Here is a 25,354-nt window from a genome sequence, read left to right as displayed (position 1 = left end):
TTTTTTACTTTATTTTGTATGAGACTGAATATAATTATGCTTTCTGAATCAAAATAAGCTTTATACAAATATGTCAGTAACAAAAATGAGTACTATAGTAGGTGGTGAGTGACACTTATGTAGGTGTAATTATGGACTCCTGAGGCCGTGCAAAGCGGCAATCCATCCAGATACAAGAACCCCAGAAAAGCTAAGATCAATACTATCTTCTTTACTCCCATTTGTGCAAACTACTCTTACCACACATAAAATACACTACTCTGAATCTCACTCACAATCTCTTCTCTCTTTAGGTTTCGAGTCTTTCGACCAAGGTTTTAGGATCTATTTATAGAAGTATAAATGCACGGAAAGAAACAGATGCATGTACAAATTGATAATACTCAAGATTGTACTGATAAAATTTTGAGTAATTTTCGATTTTTCTCCCAAAGTTTCAAAATTTTAATATCTACCCCTTGCATTGTGAGTTATGTATAATTCAGATTTAAGTTGGTTCATTAATATGTCGCGTATAATGTCTGTTATGTGCCAATTAACTTCAAAATATCGTCATTTTAAACTCTATTAAAGGCATGTAAGATGTTTTGACTAAAATTTAATTTTATACCTCTAAAATTTGAAGTAATTTTAATGAGAAATGTCATGTTCACGATATTTTCACAACTCTGTTTTTACAGCAAATTCTAAGTGGTAGGTTGTTATTAGTTGTTATGAGTGGAAAAAAAAATTTTAAGTTGAGGATTCAAATTAGAACCAATAACTACTTACTACATATAATTTGTTGTAAAAATATTGTGAATGTGACACCTCTCACTTCCACTCTACCTCTTATAGTTCTAAAACTTCTACCCATAAAACTGTGTTTAAGTTAATCTGACATTTAACAAATACTCCTATCTAAACCTGGGTAAAGATTCAAAATTTGAAATTTTTAGTGTCTGTTTGACTTATTTTACTATTCAATTTATTTTTTGTACTATTTATGAGTCTTACTGTACTTTTTAGTACTATTTATAGGTTCCACTGTATTATTTAATTTATTTCAACTAACTTTTATCTTTATTTATAGTATATTTAGCAAATTTTTTTTAATTTTAGCAAAATAAGCAGATCCAAACGGATTTTAAAAGAAAGTTTTAAATTAAGTCACACCAAAAAAAAAAATGTAAATTACAATTTAATCTTGAAAATATATTTCAAAAAATAAGTAAGAGAAAACCGAAAACACATGAACCGCGTGGGATATTTCATATGTCGGCATTTTGTCTTTCAGCCATGAATTAACCTTCTCTTCCTTCGAGTGTAAGTACGTGGGGTCCCCTACACCTGTCCGTAGCCAAGTGGATTAAAAAATAATAATAAATAAAGGAATATCTCCTCTCCTCCAAAATATTGGTTAGTTTTATATATAACTATTTTACAAGACTGAAAAATACCAAAAGAAAGTAAATATTTTTAAAATATAATCAATAAAAATTAGCATAAATAATTTTGATATATAAAAATAATATTTTACACCTTAATTTTTGTAGGTTGATTCGAGTTAGCTCTATTTTTTTTAGAAGTTCTAAATTAAATCTTACATTTAAAAAAAATAATTCAATTTAAATTTATATATCTATACTATAAGAGAATTCTTTCTTTTGGACTGGACTTTTATATAGTTTAAAAATGCTCCTAAATCTTAGGTTTAATAAAGAAAAAACTTATTGACAATCCGATAAAATTATATTTCTAAATTGACAATCCGATAAAATTATATTTCTAACTCTACTTAAAATAGCTATAAAATCCCTCAAAAAAAACTTATCCAATTTTTTTTTAAAGAAAAGAAAATAAAAATAATGACATTAGACTGAAAGAAGAAAAAAAAAAAAAAAAAAAAAAACCTCATCACATGTGCAAAACACATGTAATGAGGTTAGTTCATTTATAATAATATTGAAAAAAAACTTAGAAACCATGCTGCGTTGTTCATTACATATATAATATCATTCCGGCTGTAATCTATTTTGTGAAATCTTTATAAACATTTTTGTATTATGTGTTAAAAAGCTTATTGTTGTAAATATATTATATATTGATGCTCTCTTTGGTTGAGAGGATAAAAAATATGTATTTTATTCATCATGTATGTTTGGTAATGACTAAAAAAGTGAAAGGATAAAGTATAAATTACATTTTCACTATTCATCCAATTGTCTTTCCTCTCCCTTTTCACTTCAACCAAATAATAGAAAATCACATATTCCTTCTCTCATTTATAGTGTAAAACTCCTATTTATTTTAAAGCATTTGTTTCCAAATTGGACACCATTTATCACCTTTTTTTTTTTTTGTGGAAAATTATCTTACATAACAACTTAAATTTGACTGTCATTTTCACATACTACAGAATATTTTATTGACCGTCTCTATCATATTCAAATTGGGACTACTATGGTCCTAGATGTTTCTTATTTGAGTGGAGGCCAATGCAATGATAGGGGGTTGTCATCGTCACCATAATAAATTTGTGGTACGTATTTAGCATCAAGATTGTTGTGTATCATAATATCATTGTTTCAGATTATCAAAAAAAATAGTATCATTGTATCATGCATAAAGAGTAAGGGACAGCTAGGACCAGAAGTTCAGAACATGGTCAGCAAGGAGCCACGTCTCACTCTCAGATCTGGTTGTGGTTGACAGCCCTTACACAATTTGGAAATGTAGCATATATACACACAGATGCCCCCAAAGTTTCAAATATTATATATATATATATATATATATATATATATATTTATTTATTTATTTATTGTATGGCCCTACTTATTAGGAATTATCTGCTTCTCACTTGTCTCACAAGTCACAGCCACCATTGTTATCTTCTCTGTCAATCTGTTATGCGTCTTCGGCCTCAACACTCTTCCTCTGATTTTCCCATCCTTCTTTTCTTCCATTGTTTTTGTCACTGTGATCTTGGATATGATGTAAAATATTATAAATTAGTATGTTGGTGTAGATGCTGGAGCATATGGATAGGTTGGTTAAAAGCAAAAAAGAAAAAAGAAAAAAAAAAAGAACAATTGTATGAGTTAAACTTGTCGAAAAAAAAAACCATAAAAATTTAAAAATTATACATAAACTTGTAGTAAAAATAAATTGCCTTATGAGTTAAAAAAATATGATTGAACCCATCTATATCTTGTACTTAATTGTTTAATTAGTAGCAAATTTTCGAAATAATAAAAGATAAAATAACTACAGTTCACCTCTAAACCAGTTTAGAGAATTTCTCCCTACCAAAGATTCATAAAAATATTTATATATATATATATATATATATATTAAATTACATTACTCATTAAACATGTTATATGATTAAAAATTGGTTTTATGAATCTCTAATTAGAATAATTTTTATCCAAACTAATTTGGAGAGATAAATTAACTCTGTACAAATAAAATCCTTCGGCTTCAATATACAAAAGTAAAGAAAAAAATTACGCAATTTTATTTTAGAAACCATTCCTAGGAATACTTTCTAGAATAAAATTGTATTTTAATGTTACTCTTGTGTGCCTACTACCTAATAAAGTATAAATTAATAAGGGGTATTATTTCGGCAAAATTTGGAGTTAGTAGGTCTCATAAAAAAAAAAGATTAATGAATTTTTTTTTTTTTGAAAAAGGAAAAGAGAAAGTAGACTGCATTTGAAAAAACGACAGAGACTAATAATTCAAAGCATGTACGTTAGTGTATAAAAAAAAAAAAAAATGTAGATGGCATTTAGTAAAAACGACAAAAAACAATTATAACTCAAAAGCACGTGTAAGTTAGTTTAAAAAACAAAATGTAGATGGCATTTTACAAAAACGACAAAAAAAAAAAATTCTGGGTATAGAAAATAATAATTCAAATCATGTAACTATGTAAGTTAGTTTATCAAATAATAAGGATACGTAATATATGGGTTGGGTTCAAGTTACACTTAGTATAATGTTAAGTAATATTACACTACTCAATAACTTGTTATTAAATTAATATTTTGAAAATTCAACCGCTGAATTATATGTTCTATATGATCTAAACATGCATGCCAATTTTCATATCAATTAGATGTTATTTACTATTTGATCTATAAACTCATCTTTTATACATTATTTTAAACTACAAAATTTGAATTTTAACAATTGATTGATGACATGGCTATTAATCTTTGATCACCTCGAAATTTTGCAAACATGAAGAATATGTGAAAATAATGTAATCTAACAATGGATTTATCAATATTCGCATCCAATTAAAAAATATTGTGTGGTGTAACATTGCTTAGAGTTACACTAAGTGTAACTTGAACCCAATCATATATATATTATTAGGTTCTAGGAACTTAGGGACCAATGTATTAAAACTTTAATGTGTATTCAGGGACGGAGCCAGAACTTAAAGTTAGGAGGGCAGTTTTGCTATTAGTTGCGTTAGGTGGCTCTAGCTTCTGGCTCAGTTGCTTAACAGCTAATAAGGTTTTTTTTTTGTGTTTTTTATGTGTGCATCCAAGTATGGACAAAATTATTTTGTTTAAAATTTTTTAAAGGGTCAGGTTGTTTGTTTTAGGTAAAATTGGATGATTGAGTTTAATTATTTTTAGTTTTACTATTGGTAATTTTTGTTGTTGAATAATTTTTTTGGGCTTGTTTATTTTGCTTTAGATTTTAGATCTGGCATTTAAAAGCAAGAAACTACTAGAATTACAAACTTTTTTTACAAATTATTAATGTGGTGAGTGGCTAATAGTAAGTAAAAATGCAATGTAAGTGATGGGCCCAGATGCAAACCAAAAAAAGTTTACTACCACAACAGTTTGTAAAAATGTTATAGAAAATTTTGTGGCTAGAGTAGTACTCCTAAAAGAATCAATGATAATATTAAGGGAGACAAAGTGTGATTTTATAGAACAAAATTTCTAAACTTGGTGATTATGTATATATTAATTTAAAAAAAAAAATTAGGGGGGCCATTGCCCCCTAGTCCAAGTCTCCCTCCATCCTTGTGTGTATTGTGTTGGCAAACCATGATCAAAACATAGAGTCTAGGTTTAGGCTTGCTCAAAGTATGTTTTTAATGTAAAGTTGGAATCGAGTGATTGCAGAAATTAGTGGACAAATTCTGCAAGGCTCGATCAATTAAAAATTAGACTCGATCGATCGAGAATCGTGTAAAATTAATTTTCTGCAGAATTTCCAACTCAGCTCAAGCTCGTTTGACCTGGAAGGTTTTATGTTTTATTTCTTATATAAAAAGAAAAATCCTAGCTACGTTTTAGAGACTTTTGATGTGTTGTGTGTTGAATCTCTTGTGAGATCTAGAGGTGTTTACCTTTATGCACACTTAGGGTTATCAAGATCAAGATTGATGTCAAGAGCTTGGTGATCGCTTTAATTGCTGCATAAAGAACTTAACAAATGTCTGAAATCTTTGAGTGGAGTCTCAAAGTCACAAATAGAGAACTTATGGTTGCAGTGAATCAAAGGAAAGAAGTAGTATGTGAACTCGGAGCTGTTACGTGGTCATGGTAGTTATGAGTTTTCTACTCGAGGTAGCAATAGGATGTTAGTGGTCTATGTTCTATTGTATAAATTTCAATTCTTCATAGTAGATCTATTTTACCTTGAAAATAGTTAGGTTAAATCCTCCTAAGATTTTTAACTGGTTTGGTTTTCTTAGGTTATAAAATCTTTGTATTCTTTATTTTTTCGCATTATATTTATTTTACACATATTGGTTTACCTTAGTGTTAATTAACAAACTTATTAATCAACTTAGCTTAATATTAAGTTAATCATATTATGTTAGAGGGTCTAAAATTTTACACACACATATATATATATATATATATATATATATATATATATATATATATATATATAATACGTTTGTCTTAACTTATTGCGTTTGTGGCATGCCCATCACACAAACAAAAAAACATAAATACGTGTTGTCCTTGCGTGTTGTAATTAATCGACATTGATTTGATTTCCAATGCCATATAATAATTTCGAGTGCTGATAAGATTTACTGTTTACCTCGCTGGCGCCTGTCCTTTTCCTTGTACTTTTTTTTGTCTTTTTTTCCAGTTCCTTAATCAATTTGATAATATATTGCTACTCTATAAAATGCCCATATGGTGGTACCTAGAATAACCAAGATATCAGTTATGGAGTTCCAAGGCTATAGACTCGTAGGCTTCCTAGTTCTGCTTGGCTCTTTGAGTCATAGCATTGCTGTTGCACCAAGAAATGTAACTGCTTCACTCAACCGGACAAGTTTTCCGGCTGGTTTCATTTTTGGGACATCATCGGCTTCTTACCAGGTAAGTCCTTGGTTTTGCACATGTTTGTATGATATCTAATGGAGTTTTGCTTCAAGTGTCCTGAGAGTCTGAGATATCATGCATAACGCATATGTGCCAATGTGTGTTTAAATTTCAGTGTGAAGGTGCAGCAAATGAAGGAGGTAGAGGACCAAGTATATGGGATACTTACACGCATAGATATCCAGGTCTCTCTCTCTCTCTATAACGTATGATTTACCAACGAAACAGTCTTTAAAGATAATGATACTTTATTTATATAATAATCTAAAATAAAATAGATTTCATATCTCTCTCTCTCTCTCTCTCTCTCTATATATATATATATATATATGCTTACTCCGTATTTCTAAAAGTTATACACTATCTAAAATGCACTGAACTCGAAACTTTGAGTCGTGAGTTCATGACTTAAAATACATAAATTATTCCATTTTTGAGTAAAATACAGAAATAAATCTGAGGTTTGGGTTAATGCCAAGTATTATTAGTTTTTTTTCAAAAACATTTGATCTGCTCCGTTACACAAAAGTCACTTTACATCATTTAAAAATTATGTTGTTTCTCTAGCTTCCTTCCTCATCTCTAAATACTATTTATTTACCATTGACTTACACAAAAGTCACTTACCATCATTTAAAAATTATGTTGTTCCTCTAGCTTCCTTCCTCATCTCTAAATACTATTTATTTACCATTGACTACCTATATACTTTCGTGCTTATGTAATTACCATAATATAGTCATTGTAAGAGTAGGGTTATGGTCAGTGGCGGGGCTAAGTGCAGTTCAGGGTGTTCCGAAGACCACCTGAGCTGAAAAAAAAAAATTTTATATAATAATTAAAATTTTATATTTACTCTGTATTAGGAACACTTTCAAATTTTTTTTAAAAAAAAATTTATTTGTTCTACTTTCAAAAAAAAAAATTGAATTAAAATCTGGAAAAAAAAATTGCAACAGAGCCAAGCCCACTACGCCCAACAGATTACAGAGGTAGCAAACCCACGGATTCTCAAAAAAAAAAAAAAAAAAAAACCCAATACTGAGCAAATCACTAAATCTGATCTGAAACTTTGGTCCTTATCGTCCGCTGCAGCCTCCAGTCGATCACCGGCGATCAGATTTCTCCAAATCAGTGCACAGTGGCACTAAGACTCTTTCTCCCTTTCTCCTTACTCGGACTGTTGTGTTTTCTTTTCTTTTGCTGAGATTTCTTTGGGTCGATGAAGTCTTTTTCTGTTTGGTAAATATATAGCTTAGTAAATAACGCCAGTCAACTCTATCTTCTCGCCCATTGTATACCACGGTACCAACCTCTGTTTTGGCCACATAATTTGTTTATAGCTAGTGTACCAATCAAATCTCTTTCTTTTCACTTCAAAAAAAAATTTCTTTCTTTTAATTTAATTTATTATATTTAGTTTTTTGGTTGATATACGTGTAATACAATACCACTTTACTACTACTGCCACAGTAGGATGTAGCTTTAAGAGCTTTAGGCTTCATCAAGTCTCTTTTTTAAATGTTTAATAATATTTTATATTAGATTTAAATTTCAAAACAGTGGTTTTCTATTTAGTTACTTTTTTTGAATTATCTATTTATTTATTTATTTTTATTTAGTTATTTCACTAATGATCTTAGTAAATTAACTAATTTTTATAATAAGTAAATCAACTATGATATTGTTATTCCAAAAAAAAAAAAAACTACTATAATATTGCTATATACTTATATATTTGTTTATTTATTATGTTTGCTTAAAATTTAATATTTTCTTATTTATTTTATGAAAACTATAATATGAAAAATACTTTTTTTACTAATTTAATATATTTATTTATATTAAATTAATTATGACATCATCGCGGTTCGATCTCGGTTCAACCTCAGTCTCATCTTAAAAATCTTGAACTTCTCTCTTTTTCGGTTCCATGAACGGTCCGAATTTCAAAACCATGATTGGTGTTAGTGTAAGGTGTTGGTGAGATTATTAATTGTCTTTTAGTGTTGGTGTTGGTATCTTTTGGTGAGATACAATAAATTGGTTTTATCTGATTCACTGTGTGCTAGTGCTAGTGCAAGTGTGCAACTAATAATTAATAAATATGGCTGTGTGATGTGTGCTAGTTGATTAGTTCTACTACTGGTCATAAAATATGTAATAAATCACTCTTTTTTAGACTTGGATTTAAGCTATACGGCCTATATATTTTTGTGCTGCAAAATTTATTGACTTTTTTTTTGTAAAGTAATAGTGTGATATTCCTAGTATCAAACAACCATAGTAATTAGTTGAACTAATTAATTTTGTTTGTTTGGGATATTAATTAACCAATAATTAATTGGAAAAAGCAACTAATAATTAATAAATATGGCTGTGTTATGTGCTAGTTGATTAGTTCAACTAATGGTCATAAAATATGTAATAAATCACTCTTTTTTAGACTTGGATTTAAGCTATTCAGCCTATATATTTTTGTGCTGCACAATTTATTGACTTTTTTTTTAAAGTAATAGTGTGATATTCCAAGTATCAAACAACCATAGTAATTAGTTGAACTAATTAGTTTTGTTTGTTTGGGATATTAATTAACCAATAATTAATTGGAAAAAGCAACTAATAAACAATAATTAATAATTTAATTAACCAATGCATTATAAAAGACAAACAAATTAAATTATGTTAGGCTAAATAACAATTAATAATTTTATAATTAATGAAACAACAGTATAACAAATTATAATTTATAAAAGACAAACAAATTAATGAAACAAATAAACAACAATACATTTGGGAAAAATTCTTTAGAGCCGCCACTGGAAAAAATTATACTTGTTAAGGATCATCTTAGGAAAAATTCTTGGAGCCGCCACTGGTTATGGTAGGAAAGCTTTTGGGACCTATTACATTTACGAGTTTAGGAGTTGTGAGTTTGAACAGTAGCAAACCTTATTATTCCTCAAATGGTCTCATTTCATAAAAGAGTATGGTTTAAGTGGGTGAAGAACAATGACAACCCAAGCAAGCTTCTTTATACGTATATATTCTCGGAGGTGGGGGACCAGGAACTTGTCTTGGGGCCTGGATTGAAAATCACACTCTTGCCGTGGTTTATAAAACAAAAACATAATAAGAAGAATGGGGCCAAATTGTTTGTTTTTTTTCTTTGCTAAAAAATACTTTGACTTTAACCGGAACCGACACAGATGAAAGCTACAAAATTGCTTTCGTAGGATGAGGATCATGATACAATTTTTGCTAAATTGCTGGAATAAAATTTCAAGAAGTACTTCTCCGTTGAACCAACTTTTTTAGACCCGACAAAAGACATTATCGAACCCCAAAAAAAGGGGGCATTGGTGAGAATTTTTGGACTTGTGAGAAGTCAGTTTGAAACCGACCCGTGGAGTCAGTTTGAAACCGACTCGTGAGAAGACGTGGATTTAAAAAAAAATATTTTGTTTTTTCTGAGTCTGTGTTTAATGTTAAACCAATTTCACACTTTCACTCTTTGTTAATTTCTTTATTTCCTTTTTTATTTATATATTAAGATTTGAATGCTTTAAAGTTAACATATAAATGTGTAAATTCAAGAATTTAGGCATTATTTAACTTCTTTTTTTTGTGTGTGTGTGTATTTGTTCTCTTCTTAGTATTGAAAGGAAAATAAATACAATATTATAGTAATTCCTTTTTATGTTTTATTAATTTTGGCTAATGAAAAATAAGAGGACCATACCAAGTTTGATTTATGGCTCAAAGTAAGGCACAACAAAATTTACATCTTCGAAACCTAAGATTTGTGATGAAATTGCAGATAAGATATCAGATGGAAGTAATGGAGATGTAGCTGTTGATCAATATCATCGCTACAAGGTACGTGAACTGATGAACATAACATAAAATTTGTTTAACTATTCCAATTATTGAGCCAAAATAATTATCACAAACCGGAAAGGAACTTAAAGGATTTTTGGTCAATATTTATTTTGTTTTTTTTTTGTTTTCTGTTTTTGTTTTAGGAAGATGTAGGGATTATGAAGGAGATGAATTCAGATGCATACAGGTTCTCAATCTCATGGTCCCGAATTTTACCAAGTAAAATTATTTGCATTAATCTTTACTTTGAGATTTATGAGGTAACATTGAGTATACATCAAGGACTTGAATCAATATAATTATGCGACCCTTTTATGTTCCTCAAATTTTTATCATGGTGTCAAATTTCAGAAGGAAATCTTAGTGGGGGTGTAAATAGGGAAGGAATCAAGTACTACAACAACCTCACCAATGAGCTTCTAAGCAAAGGTCAAGATTCAATCTCAAAATCCCATCATATCATCAACTTATTTTACTTTTATAATTTATGATTTATTTTTTTCTATTAATGAATGCAGGTCTAATCCCCTTTGTGACAATTTTTCACTGGGATCTTCCCCAAGCCTTAGAAGATGAGTACGGTGGTTTCTTGAGTCCCCACATTATGTAAGTGATTGAGTCACCAGATAATTTGCACCTTTTTGCCATCTATTTATAGACTTTTTACATATATTTATCATATCATAATTATGAGTTAAATGACTCCCATTTTTAGGATGAAAGAAAAAAATATTGAGGACCCATAAGGATACTAAGTGAATTTAATTATTTAACCATTATTTTAACACTCTTAGAGTTTAATTGATAATTAAATGATAATGACATCTTTTATGGTATCTTATGTGCATGATTTGGACTCCAGTTCTCTTTCCCATGCTATCTATCTAAAAAAAAATTATTCCACGCTCTCGTTTGGTCTTAAATTTAATTATTTAACAATTATTCTAATATACACATCTAAATGTCTAATATTTAGTGATGATTTCCGAGACTATGCGGAACTCTGCTTCAAGGAATTCGGTGATCGGGTAAAGCATTGGACCACACTAAATGAGCCAGCTATGTTCAGTAGTGGTGGTTATGCATCGGGGCAATTTGCACCAGGTCGATGTTCTGCTTGGCAAAATCAAAATTGCACCGGTGGCAATTCAAGTACGGAGCCATATTTGGTGACACACCACCTGCTACTTGCTCATGCAGAAGCGGTTAAAGTGTACAAGCAAAAATATCAGGTCTGACTTATCAAACTTTAACATAAAGAAACCAAATATTTCCATGTTACTCTAAAAAGACACTCATTGCACATGATATAATGAGTATCTCTTAGACCACATAAGTGTCAATTTCTAAATATGATTAAGTGAAGTTTAGTTAAATTAACTGATAAAGTCTTTTACCATCGAATAAGAGATCTAAGATTCGAATCCTACCTAAACCAAAAATCAAATGGTGCCTTAGTCGATGATATGAGAAATCATAATGAAATTGATACTGTAGGTTAAAATTCTAACTTATCTATCAAAATACTTAGATAAATATAGAAAATCTCAAGCATAAGCTTTGAGTGTCTCAAAAAATGGTAACAATTCACATGCAGGCAGCACAGAAAGGTGTTATAGGGATAGCGCTAAATAGTTTCTGGATGGTGCCATTCAATAATTCGATCGAGAACCAGAATGCGACACAACGTTCCCTTGATTTCGTGCTGGGATGGTAAGTTCTGCCAGTTGGTTTTCATTTTACATTTTATATAATTTAATAATTGCCCTTTGACAAACTTAAATATTTCTATCTAAAAGCTCAGATTTGTGCTAAAACACAAGAGTTTATTCAGACCCCTAATTAAAAATTACGGCTAATTGTTTTTACTCTAACTTAAACAAGGTGCAGAACAAGAGTAAATTTTAATGAACCGATAACACTACCCTAAGCCATATTCATCCATCATCACCAATATAATGAAAGCTTAAAGAGTAGGGAAGAGAGAAGCAAACACAAAATTGAAAGAAAAATTCTGGTTTTGTATCTCATACAAAGCACATAGCGGAAGCAACAAATAAGGATCTATTTTATTCATGATTGATAAGGTGCACTATGTAAATTTTAGAATTTAAGAACAAGATAGCGTACCTTAGTGTGATGAAATTCATAACCAAAGATTGAAGTACTCGGGAATACTTTTAATCTTTACTCCAATTCCACTTTACGCCTAAGATGTGTGGTCTCTCAATCAGTTTTTCAAAGGAGAATGAAAGTGTGTCTCACACTCTCTTATACACCGTTTCTTATTTCTTTAATAAAAATTTTGTATGTTTCTCTTTTTATAACTAACTGACTATCTAATTGGGCTGGTCTATTGGGCATTTTCAATTGGGTTTTAGTGTGTGGCTTGGAGTGGGATCAAAAGAGACCAATAAAACACTAGCTCCAATGGGCCTTGGGCTTTTCCGTCAACTCTTGACAAGTCCAAAGTTACCATTAATTATATTTAATACTACTATATAAATATAATTGCACTCTAGGTCTTATTAATAAATTATATCCTAAGACTTTATTATACATGCAACCCCTTCATAAAATATTCATAGTAACACAAAGTCATAAATGTAGACTGCCACTTTGTAAATTACTACATCTTATCCTTGAGTTCTCGGTTTAATCCTTTAAAGTTATTCATTATATATTTATGAAATCCAATTTCATAAATATATGCTTTAGTAATTTCTTACTAAAGTGGTTAGGCCTAACTCTCTGAATAACTGAACCCATTAAACTTATCTTAAGGGAATATTTTATATCTCTATCAAGAGACTATGAATTCCATCTTGAGAATATATGTTCCATCAACACTAAATGTGGTTGTCCAACATACTAAGGTTTTGACTGTCACTTTAGATCTCACTCCTGATATATCAAAGAAACCTACATCTCATGATCAAGTCCATTATTCTCTCAGGATTAAGAGTTCATGCAAATAGAAGTCGTGAGATTTATTATTCATTTGACAGTCGTTAGGAGAATAATAAATCTCACAGCGGTCTTGTTCAATATGTCTTAACTCTTAAAACAATATCAAAATATCAACTAGAAGTCTCCACTTCCATGATCAAAACAAATCATCTTAGTTGATACATTATAGTCTTCGCAGATGAAATACTCATTTCATCACCGACTACGAACTATAAATTATGAGTTTACAAAGAACTTGTGATTTACATCTTTTGTGACTTTTCACATATCACATACAATGCATCTCATGGACTATATGATAATATCTCATATTCATGTTATCATTATTTTAAATAATAATAAAATAACTTTATCAATCACAATATTAAGTCATACATAATGTCATACATAATATCATACATAGCATCATACAATAGGATTTAAGGGCACTAATCCTAACAATCTCACACTTGCCCTAAAGACTATTGTGCATTAATCTAACACCCATTGCTTCCAAATGTGACTCGAAAGTCCTTTGAGACAAGGTTTTGGTAAAAAGATTTGCTAGATTATTTGCACGTTCAATCTTTACTACCACAACATCTCCACGAGCAACAATGTCTCGAATGATGTGGTACTTCCTCTCAATGTGCTTTTCTTTCTTGTGATTCATTGGATCTTTGAATTGTGCAACCGCTCCACTATTGTCGCAAAACAATGTGATGAGAACTTGCTCCATTCTCATAACACCAAGATCAGAAAGGAATTTCTTGAACCAAACAGCTTCCTTTACTGCTTCACAAGCAGCAATGTACTCAGTTTCCATGGTGGAGTCTGCAATACAAGATTGCTTAACACTCCTCCAACTTATGGCTCCACCTCCCAAGGTGAAAACACATCTTAAAGTGAATTTTCTGAAATCTAGATCTGACTGAAAGTCTGAATCTGTATAGCTAATGGGAATCAAATCCTCACAACGGTAAACAAGCATATAATCTCTCGTTCTCCTAAGATACTTGAGAATATACTTTACAATTTGCCAATGTTTTGGTCCTGGATTTGATTGATATCGGCTGAGCATGCCAACTGAATAACAAATATCTGATCTAGTACAAAGCATGGCATGCATGAGACTTCCCACTGCAGAAGCATAAGGAACTTGTCTCATCAATTTTTCTTCTTCTTGAGTCTTAGGCCTTTGGTCATCAGATAGAGGAACTCCATGTCTAAAAGGAAGCAATCCTTTCTTGGAGTTTTGCATGCTAAACCGTTTTAGGACCTTATCTATATATCTAGCTTGTGATAAGCCTAACATCTTATTCTTACGATCTCGCCAAAGCTTGATCCCTAGAATAAAGTTAGCCTCACCCAAGTCCTCCATATCAAATTAGCTTGATAACTAAACTTTAACCGATGACATTATCTCTACATCATTCCCAATGAGTAGAATATCATTAACATAAAGCACTAGGAACATTACTACTTTGTCTCGATATCTTTTGTACACACATGGTTCATCAAGATTTTGTTCAAAACCAAATGACTTGATTGCTTGATCAAATCTGATGTTTATGACCTAGATGCTTGCTTAAGTCCATAAATGGACCTATTCAACTTGCATACCATATGCTTTTGATTATTTGCTATGAAACCTTCTAGTTGCAACATGTATATTTCTTCTTCAAGATTGCCATTAAGAAATGCAGTTTTGACATCCATTTGCCAAATCTCATAATCATAATGAGCAGTAATGGATAAGAGAATTCTGATAGCTTTAAGCATGGCTACTGGCGAAAAAGTTTCATCATAATCAATACCTTCTTTTTGTGTATACCTTTTCGCCACTAGTCTTGCTTTAAAGGTTTCAACTTTTCCATCTATCCCTCTATTCCTCTTGTAAACCCATTTGCAATCAACAAGTTTAATGCCGTTAGGAGCCTTTACAAGATCCTATACATGATTGGAATTCATAGAATCCAATTCAGATTTCATAACTTTGACCCAATGATGTGCATCTATATTATTTATTGCTTTATTATAAGTGTAAGGATCCGATTCAACCTCTTCTGAGATAGCCTCATAAGTTTCTCCCAAACCTATGAATCTTATAAGAGGCCGAACAATTCTCCCACTACGATGAGGCACCTGTGTACTAGACATCTCATGAGTAGCATCTTGTGGTGTATCTAATACAGCCACATCATCCCTAGTTTCATCTATTGGTTGTTCAACTACAGGTTCATTCATTTCAGCCAAGACAACTCTACTTCTAGGAGTAAAATTATTCATATAGTCATTTTTCAAGAATTTGGCATTTATGCTAACAAACACTTTATTGTCCTTATGACCATAGAATAAACCTCCAACTGTTCCTTTTGGATACCCTACAAAAAATACCACTTCTGTTTTAGACTGTAACTTGTCAGACTTTCCTTTCAACACATGTGCTGGACAACCCTAAATGTGGAGATGTCTTATACTAGGCTTACGGCCATTCCACAACTCTACAGGTGTTTTAGGAATAGACTTCGAAGGTACTAAATTTAGAAGATACATTGCAGTATTTAAGGCATATCCCCAAAAAGAAATTGGTAGAGTCGAATAACTCAACATGGACCTAACCATATCTAAAAGAGTCATATTCCTTCTTTTTGCTACACCATTTTGTTGTGGAGTTTCATGTGCAGTCAACTGGGATATAATCCTATTTTCAGTCAAGTAATCCTTAAAATCACCAAGAAGGTATTCGTCACCTCGATCAGATCGAATGGCCTTTATGTGTTTACCCAATTGATTCTCAACTTCAGCCCTAAACCCTTTGAACTTTTCAAAGGCTTCAGAATTCCGTTTCATTAGGTACATATAACCAAATCTAGAGTAATCATCAGTGAAAGTAATGAAATACTCATAGCCACCTGTTGCTTGGATTGCCATAGGACCACATATATCTGAATGTACTAGTTCTAGCAAATCTTGGGCTCTTCTACCCTTTGCATTAAAAGGTCGTTTGGTCATCTTACATTCCAAATAAGATTCGCAAACTGGAAAACCATCAAAGTCCATGGGCTGTAAAAGTCTATCTTTGATTAGTCTTTGAATCCTACTTGAATTAAAATGACATAAACGCAAGTGCCATAGATATGCATCACTAGTAGAAGGAAACTTTCTCTTTAATGATTTTATATGAGAGTTACTATCTAATTCAGAATTGTATAATTCATGCTTATCAGGAGTTAAAATATAAAGACCATCTACAATATTGCGAGAACAGATAAACACTTTATCCTTCTTTATTACAACATTGTCTTTCAAGATAACACAATATCTATGTTTACCTAAGTAAAGTTGCAGAAATTAAATTCCTACGAACATTAGGTACATACAAACAATCTTCCAATATTAAAACTCTAGACTTAAAACATAAATTAAACACTCCAACAGTTATAACCGGAATCTTGCTCCCATCAGCCAAAGTAAGAAATAGTTCTCCCTCATTCAACTTTCTGGTCTCTTGGAACCCCTGCAAAGAATTGCAGATATGATTAGTACAACCTGAATTCATACACCAGGAATCCGTTGGATTCTGTACCAAACATATTTCAAGAAGAAATGAACTTTTCATACCCTTATTTTTGGCAGCCTTGAATGTTGGACAATTCCTCTTCTAATGTCCTTTCTCATCACAATGGAAACACTTTCCTTTGGTTTTCTTTCCTTTGTTGGCAACCCCTAAGGCAATTTGTTTACCATCTTTCTTAGTGAAGTCCTTCTTCTTCTTCTTCTTCTTCTTTTTCTTACCCTTGCCTTTCGACTTAGGTTGAGAAGTAGAAACTTCACCCACATTGGCTTCAATACTACAAGTACCAAGGATGCCTTTCGTTGTCACTAACTCATTCATTAATTTAGAAAAAGAATAAATCTTTTTGTTCATATCATAATTGAGTCTAAATTCCTCGAATGATTCTGGTAGTGACTGGAGTATCATATCCACTTGGGATTCTCCATCAATGTCGGCACCTAAAACTTCTAATGTATTCAGATTAGCAATCATCCTAAGACAATGCTCACTCACTGAACTTCCTGCAGCCATTTTGGTATTATAAATTTGCCTCATAGTTTTTTGCCTTGCAGAACGGCTTTACTCACCAAACATCTCCTTCAGACTATGCATTATGTCCGAAGCAAGTTCTACATCCTGCATTTGATGCTGTAGAACATTTGAAATAGATGCTAGGATGTAGCACTTGACCATTTCATTAGATTTCTGCCAACGATCATATCGTTGTTTTTCCTTAAGAGGAGCATCTAATGAAGGAAAGGTAGGATATGGTTGAGTAAGCACATATTTGTGCTCTTCAGCAGTAAAAACAATGTCCAAATTTCTTTTCCAGTCAACATAATTGGATCCAGTCAATTTGTTTTGGTTAAGAATAGAAACAAGTGGGCTAAATGATGCCATGATAAAATCTGAAAATAATAAACATGAATATAATAAATAAATTGGACATTATCAATTTAGCATATAAGCATATAATATGGAACCTTAATAAAACCATAAAATAATATATGCAACGACAACCCAATCTCATATTCAATATCCCTCAGCATAGAGTGAACATAAAATACTATGATTGATTGAGAACTATTCTCATTATTAGTGCTATCATGATAACTCTTATCAAACACTAATAATATGTCGTTTTACATTTAGCTTCTAAGTAATAATAGTAAGAACTCAGCATAGAGGATACTATAATACTTAGTCTAGTGTATACCATTGTCTAGAATCATGTGTAACCACATTTCATCCCTTTAACAGACTTATTTTGTAGTACCATGATAAAACGCCCTCCGCATGGAATGCAAAGCTCGAAACTAAGACAAGGTGTTTATAAAACCATTATAAACCAGGAAATTCAATCTTGTAAGGCCATGAAATAAATACTCTCCGCATGGAATGCTAAGCTCAAGGAAAAGACAAAGTATATATTTCACATTACTATGAACCAACAATGGAGGCCGTGAGATCCAACCCTTGTATTTCTCTCCTACTAGATATTATAAATTAAAGGTTTTAAAGATGAAGAACCATAATAATGCTAGACACTTTGAAAATATAATCCTAATCTCATTAGGAATAAATTTCATTAAACTAGCATTAACATATATAAATATATATAATGTAATATAAACTCATATATTACAAAACTATATTATATTATATATATAACTATCAGATTGTTGGAATCCTATATATAAAATACGAATTCAACTTTTCAAAAGTACAAGATAGCCAAGCCGTGCAAATAAAGTCAAGCCATTCATTTAAGTTCAAGCCATGCAAAGAAAACAAAGCCATGCAATCAAGGTCCAAGCCAAGAAATAAACTCTAAGCCATGCAAGAATTCACCAAGCAGTGCATTAACTCCAAGCCATAACCATTCAATAACTTCCATTCAATAACCATACAACCGTACAATAAGCCAAATGGTACATAATAGTCCAAGCAATTCAATGACAAAAATCACGCACTTGGCAGTTATTATATTCAATAACTGTATCCTCCATTTGAATGTACATCATGGCCATATATATTGAATGTTGCTATGCAGAATTATAATGGCTATATATATATATATAAATCATTTCATATGAATTCCAACGCTAATAACGTTAATTCATAAAACAATGATTATCAAACCATGTCTACATTAAGATAACAGTTTTCTTAAATTCTAAAATTCTAAAATTCAATAACATATTATACAATCAGGAAATGAAAACCTGGCTCTAATACCAATTGAACGAAAAATTCTGGTTTTGTATCTCATACAAAGCACATAGCGGAAGCAACAAACAATGATCTATTTCATTCATGATTAATAACGTGCACTATGTAAATTTCAGAATTTAAGAACAAGATAGCATACCTTGGTGTGGTGAAATTCAAAACCAAAGATTGAAGTACTCGCAAATACTTTTAATCTTCACTCTAATTTCACTTTACGCCCAAGATGTGTGGTCTCTCAATCAGTTTTTCAAAGGAAAATGAAAGTGTATCTCACACTCTCTCACACACTGTTTCTTATTTTTCTAATAAAAATTCTGTATGTTTCTCCCTTTATAACTAACTGATTATCTAATTGGGCTGGTCTATTGGACATTTCCAATTGGGCTTTAGTGTGTGGCTTGGAGTGGGACCAAAAGGGACCAATAAGACACTAGCTCCAATGGGCCTTGGGCTTTTCCGTCAACTCTTGACAAGTCAAAAATTACCATTAATTATATTTAATATCACTATATAAATATAATTGCACTCTAAGCCTTATTAATAAATTATATCCCAAGACTTTATTATACATGCAACCTCTTTATAAAATATTCGTAGTAACATAAAATCATAAATGTAGACTGCTACTTTGTAAATTACTACATCTTATCCTTGAGTACCCGGTTTAATCCTTTAAAGTTATTCATTATATATTTATGAAATCCAATTTCATAAATATATATTTTAGTAATTTCTTACTAAAGTGGTTATGCCTAACTCTCTGAATAACTGAACCCATTAGACTTATCTTAAGGGAATATTTTATATTTCCATCAAGAGACTATGATTTTCATCTTAAGAATATATATTCCATCAACACTAAATGTGGCTGCCCAACATACTGAGGTTTTGACTGTCACTTTAGATCTCACTCCTGATATATCAAAGCAACCTACACCTCATGATCAAGTCCATTATTCTCTCAGGATTAAGAGTTCATGCAAATAGAAGTCGTAAGATTTATTATTCATTTGACAGTCGTTAGGAGAATAATAAATCTCACAGCGGTCCTATTCAATATGTCTTAACTCTTAAAATATATCAACATTTCAACTAAAAGTCTCCACTTCCATGATCAAGATAAATCATCTTAGTTGATATATTATAGTTTTCGCAGATGAAATGCCCAATTTCATCACCGACTACGAACTATAAATTCTGAGTTTACAAAGAACTTGTGATTTACATCTTCTGTGACTTTTCACATAAATCACATACAATACATCTCATGGACTATATGATAATGTCCTATATTCATGTTACCATTATTTTAGATAATAATAAAATAACTTTATCAATCACAATATTAAGTCATACATCATGTCATACATAATATCATACATAACATCATACAATAAGATTTAAGGGCACTAATCCTAACAAAGATAACATCGAGACATGTTATCGAAGAGGAAATTGAAGAACTCGGTAAAAAAACCTCTCTGCGACTCTCTAAGTCGAAATCAATCCACTAGAAAATAAAGTTAGAGTACATGAATAATAAAAGACCCATCAAGCCTAATCTACTCCATATGCTTAAGCCCTCCAAGCTACTGCTACCAACGGACTTCTTAGAGTCTTATCTTCTCTAGCTTTCTAAATCCCACAATTTAGCCCGATTGCATCCGCCAATGAATGACTCCTTCCAATGCTTCCCAACAGAACCAAAATCTCACTTGACACTCAGAATGTGTGTGGTAAGTGTTTGGGCTAACAACCTCTCAAGGATCTAGAGATGGAGAGGTAGGAGTTAAGAAAACTACATGGAAATGTGTAGATGATCGTGGGTATGACAATCTCTAACTTTCAAGTTCATTTGCTAGGGTTTTCTCTCTAAAAAGCACTCCCTACGATTCATGGGTAATGAGGGTATCTATAGTGTGGGTAAAGAATTTGGTAAAGTAACACAACTTTTTGCCAAATAGAATGTTTCGTGGATACTTCGCAGGTTGGCCCTTCTCACGAAACACTCGCAATCTTGACAGCCTGGCATGACTCTTCAGCTTCTTGTCATATGCTCCGCATGTGTCATTTTAGCGGGTTGCTTTGTGTGAGCTACTTGTGAGCTAGTAGAGAATTCCACTTATTCACCTTTTGAAGCTTGATTTTTCACTAATCTCTCATACTCATCCCTTACAAATTAATCCACATACATACAGGGAAAATGATTGAAGAAATTACAATAAAATTTGGCACAGAATAAAAGCCAATACAAGATAGTTGGAAATCACAACTTTACACTATTTACAAAAAAAATCCCCAAAAGAACTTAATTATTTTTAAATACTAATAAATATACAAAAGTTATTACATCCACATAGCATGTACAAATTTATTCATGTATGTACAAATTTAACAGATCAATAATTAGCATAAATTTTAAACATTCCATTGTTATTGCAGGTTTTTGGACCCATTGACAAATGGTGACTATCCACATAGCATGCGATCTATTGTTAAAGACCGATTACCCAAGTTCACCAAAGAGCAGTCCATGCTAGTAAATGGGTCATTTGATTTTATAGGATTAAACTACTATACTGCTTTTTATGCAGCTTATGCACCTCAAACTAATGGTGTAGAAGCAAGTTACTCGACAGATTCTGGTGCTAGTCTTACTCGTAAGTACAAATTCAACATTCGAAGCCATGCTTATGAGTTTCTTATGTATCTAATATAAGAATACTAACTAGAACATATTTTTTCTTGTTTTCGCAGCTTCGCGCAATGGGAGCCTCATTGGTCCTCAGGTATGCACTAGCCAATTAAATACATGTCAACATTTTTGTTTTAATTTAATAAAGGTCCTCAACTATCAATTTTATCAACTCAATACAACTCAATTTATACGACAAAGAAAGTTTGGCTTTAAACAAGTTTAAATCTATCTTTTCCAATTTGTTTTGTGGAAAATTATAAGACTCTCTATGTCTATTATTTAAACAAGTCACATGATTCATTAAAAAATTCATATAACTAAAATTACACATGAACAGTCTGTTCAATTATTACATCATGGGCTGAGCAATATAGATGGAACCAAACTTTTTTCTTTATATTTTCTTTTCTTGTATTAAAAATAAAGCACATTGTGTTGAGGCTTATGTAGTTATGTTAATATCCCTAAATAATTGCAGGCTGGTTCAATTTGGCTGCATGTGTATCCTAGAGGAATTCGAGATCTTCTGCTCTACACAAAGAGGAAGTACCATAATCCACTAATTTACATCACTGAGAATGGTAATTTCCTCTAACTTTTTTTTAAAAAAAATTTATTTTATAATCCCAAATTATTAGGTTTACATTTGATGCTAAATTCTCCTAACTATATTTATAGGAGTTGATGAGATCAATAATGCCACTTTGTCGCTTGAGGAAGCCCTTGCTGACAAACAAAGAATTAAGTATCACCGTAGCCATCTTCGGCACGTTCTTAGGGCTATCAAGTAAGTGCTTAACATTAACAACTTTAAATAATATAATTATATAACAATCTAAAAGAAAATAGATTTCATATCCATAGATCTCTCTCTCTCTCTCTCTCTCTCTCTCTCTCTCTCTCTCTCTCCCTGCAGAAATCTAACTAGCATTGATTTTTGGTCTATGGTATAGGGATGGCGTTAATGTAACGGGATACTTTGCCTGGTCATTGTTGGACGTCTTTGAGTGGAATGCAGGTTACACCGTTCGATTTGGAATCAACTATGTAGACTACAAAGATGGGTTAAAAAGACACCCAAAACATTCAGCCCATTGGTTCAAGAATTTTCTCAAAAAGTAGACACGGGCTATGCTTGTATTATGAACTAATAATTTCTTCTCCAGATAATAAACTGAAAATAATTTCTTCTCCATTTGTATGGACTTTGAATTATGTAATCGGTATCTATGTATGTTAGGATTAATGCCATTAAATCTTATTGTATGATGCTATGTATGACATTATGTATGACTTCATGTTGTGTTTTAATAAAGTTGTTTTATTATTATTTAAAATAATGGTAACATGAATATTGAGATATTATCATATAGTCCATGAGATACGTAGTATGTGATTTATGCGATTTAGTAACAGAAGATATAAATCACAAGTTCTCTGTAAACTCAAAATTTTAGTTCGTAGTCGGTGATGAAATTGGGCATTTCATCTGCGAAGACTATAATATATCAACTAAGATGATTTGTCTTGATCATGGAAATGAAGATTTCTAGTTGGTATGTTGATATGTCTTAAGAGTTAAGACATATTGAACTGGACCGCTGTGAATTTTATTATTCTCCTAACGACTGTCAAATGAATAATAAACTCACAACTTATATTTACATAACTCTTAATCCTGAAAGGATAATGGATTTGATCATGAAGTGTAGGTTGCTTTCATATATCAAGAGTGATGATCTAAAATAACAGTCAAAACCTCATTATGTTGGGCAGTCATATATATTCTTAAGATGGAATTCATAATCTCTTAACGGAGATATAAAATATTCCCTTGAGATAAGTTTAATGAATTTGTTATTCAGAGAGTTAGGCCTAACCACTTTAGTAAGAAGTTACTAAAGTATATATTTATGAAATTGAATTTTATAAATATATGATGAATAACTTAAAGGATTAAACCGGATACTTAAGGATAAGATGTAGTAATTTACAAAGTAGTAATTTACAAAGTGGCAATCTACATTCATGACTTTGTGTTACTACGAATATTTTATGAAGGGGTTGCATGTACAATAAATTCTTGGGATATAATTTATAAATAAGGCTTATAGTGGAACTATATTTATATAGTGGTATTAAATATAGTTAATGGTAACTTTGAACTTGTGAAGAGTTGACAGAAAAGCTCAAGGCTCATTGGAGCTAGTGTCTTATTGGTCCAACTCCAAGCCACACACTTAAGCCCAATTGGAAAGGCCCAAAAGGCCAGCCTAATTAGATAATCAGTTAGATACAAAGGGAGAAACATACAGAATTTTCTATAGAGAATTGTAAGAACAATATTGTGAAGTGGTGTAAGAAGTGTTAGACACTTTGACATTCTCTTTTTGGAACTGATTGAGAGACCACACATCTTGGGCATTAATGGAATTGGAATGAAGATTGAAAGTGTTCCCAAGTACTTCTGATCTTCGTTTTTGAAATTCACCGCTCCAAGTTACACTCTCTTATTCTTAAATTCTGAAACTTATGTAGTGCATGTTAACATTTATGAATGAAGTAGATCCGTTTATTTTCCATTGCACACATGCATATTTCCATCAATGTATGTGTCTTAAATTATTGTTAAATAATGACTTAATAAGAGGGCACTCCAACTGATTTGGATTTTCAATGAATTAGTTTTGCCATATTTTACTTGTTTCGAAAATCTCCAGGAGTGTGAGTGCCTACCTAGATACTTTTGAATTATTTGTTACATTGGAATATTTATATATGTGTGAGTGCTATGCACAAAAGTCCCACATTTTCAACTTTTTAATTAATAATCTACCTAATGCAAATCCTATAAGCAAATCATCTATATTACGAAAATGATAGCTTGAATGGGAACTAGACACCAAAAGGAAGGCCAGAGCCTCCACCCTTTCTAAGCGGTAGAATTATGTTTCTTTTTCTCTGTGAATCTCTTTGAGAGGGAATTTTTGTTACCTCTGGTATGTAATAGGTTTACTAGCCAGTAGGTCTCGTGGGTTTGTCTTTCATGGGACTTGGTAACAATTTAGCTCTTAGAAGATGGAGGACATCACAAGGAAATAGAGTAAGCTCTCTCTTTTGGAAAGAGAAAACGAGGGATAAGATCACGAGAAGGATTCCAAATTAGAGAAATTGGAGACCATAAGTTACTTTTTTAGTTTTGTGTTCAACTAAGAGACTATTGTAGGTTTAGTATCCAGTGGCACTAGACCTGTTGAAATGGTGACATGTGTCCACTTTTGGATACGTGTCACCATCTGACCGGGTCCAGTGTGAAAGTTCAAATAGCGTATAAGACACCAATGAATGTATAGACCCCCGATTACAAAAATACTAACACAAGCTTATAATCAAACTATATATGTGCGGAATATAAAATATATGCTATAACCAAAATAGTAACACACTCTAAACCATAATTAATTACAAACATAGCAGCAATTAAAAGGTAAACAGAAACGTAAGAGATATGCAAACACAAAAATAACACGCCGATGTGTTATCGAAGAGAAAACCGAAGTACTCAGCGAAAAACCTCTCTGCTGCCCTCCAATCGGTCAATAATCCACTAGAGAATGAAGTTAGGATACATGAATAGCAGAAGACCCTCCAAGGCCTAATCTACCCAGT

The 25,354-nt window shown here is 31.6% G+C and overlaps 1 protein-coding gene and 1 pseudogene across 1 annotated transcript; one reads left to right on the top strand and one right to left on the bottom strand.

The window, feature by feature from the left end:
- LOC142608438 (putative laccase-9) overlaps positions 1-221 on the bottom strand; it is a 30,294-nt pseudogene extending 30,073 nt beyond the window's left edge.
- Positions 222-6,181: 5,960 nt separating this feature from the next.
- On the top strand, positions 6,182-23,022 carry LOC142608444 (beta-glucosidase 12-like). The gene is made up of 13 exons (XM_075780224.1): positions 6,182-6,362; positions 6,481-6,550; positions 10,186-10,244; positions 10,391-10,466; positions 10,599-10,676; positions 10,766-10,853; positions 11,224-11,479; positions 11,845-11,960; positions 21,430-21,647; positions 21,745-21,776; positions 22,164-22,266; positions 22,364-22,472; positions 22,639-23,022. The coding sequence occupies exons 1-13, from the start codon at positions 6,207-6,209 to the stop codon at positions 22,805-22,807; spliced, it is 1,530 nt and encodes a 509-aa protein (XP_075636339.1). The 5' UTR covers positions 6,182-6,206; the 3' UTR covers positions 22,808-23,022.
- The last annotated feature ends 2,332 nt before the right edge of the window (positions 23,023-25,354 follow it).

The sequence above is a fragment of the Castanea sativa genome, chromosome 8, assembly GCF_040712315.1.
Source record: "Castanea sativa cultivar Marrone di Chiusa Pesio chromosome 8, ASM4071231v1".
Taxonomy (NCBI): Eukaryota; Viridiplantae; Streptophyta; class Magnoliopsida; order Fagales; family Fagaceae; genus Castanea; species Castanea sativa.
Note: the sequence above shows the minus strand (reverse complement) of the source record. Positions and strands in the feature narration are given on the sequence as shown.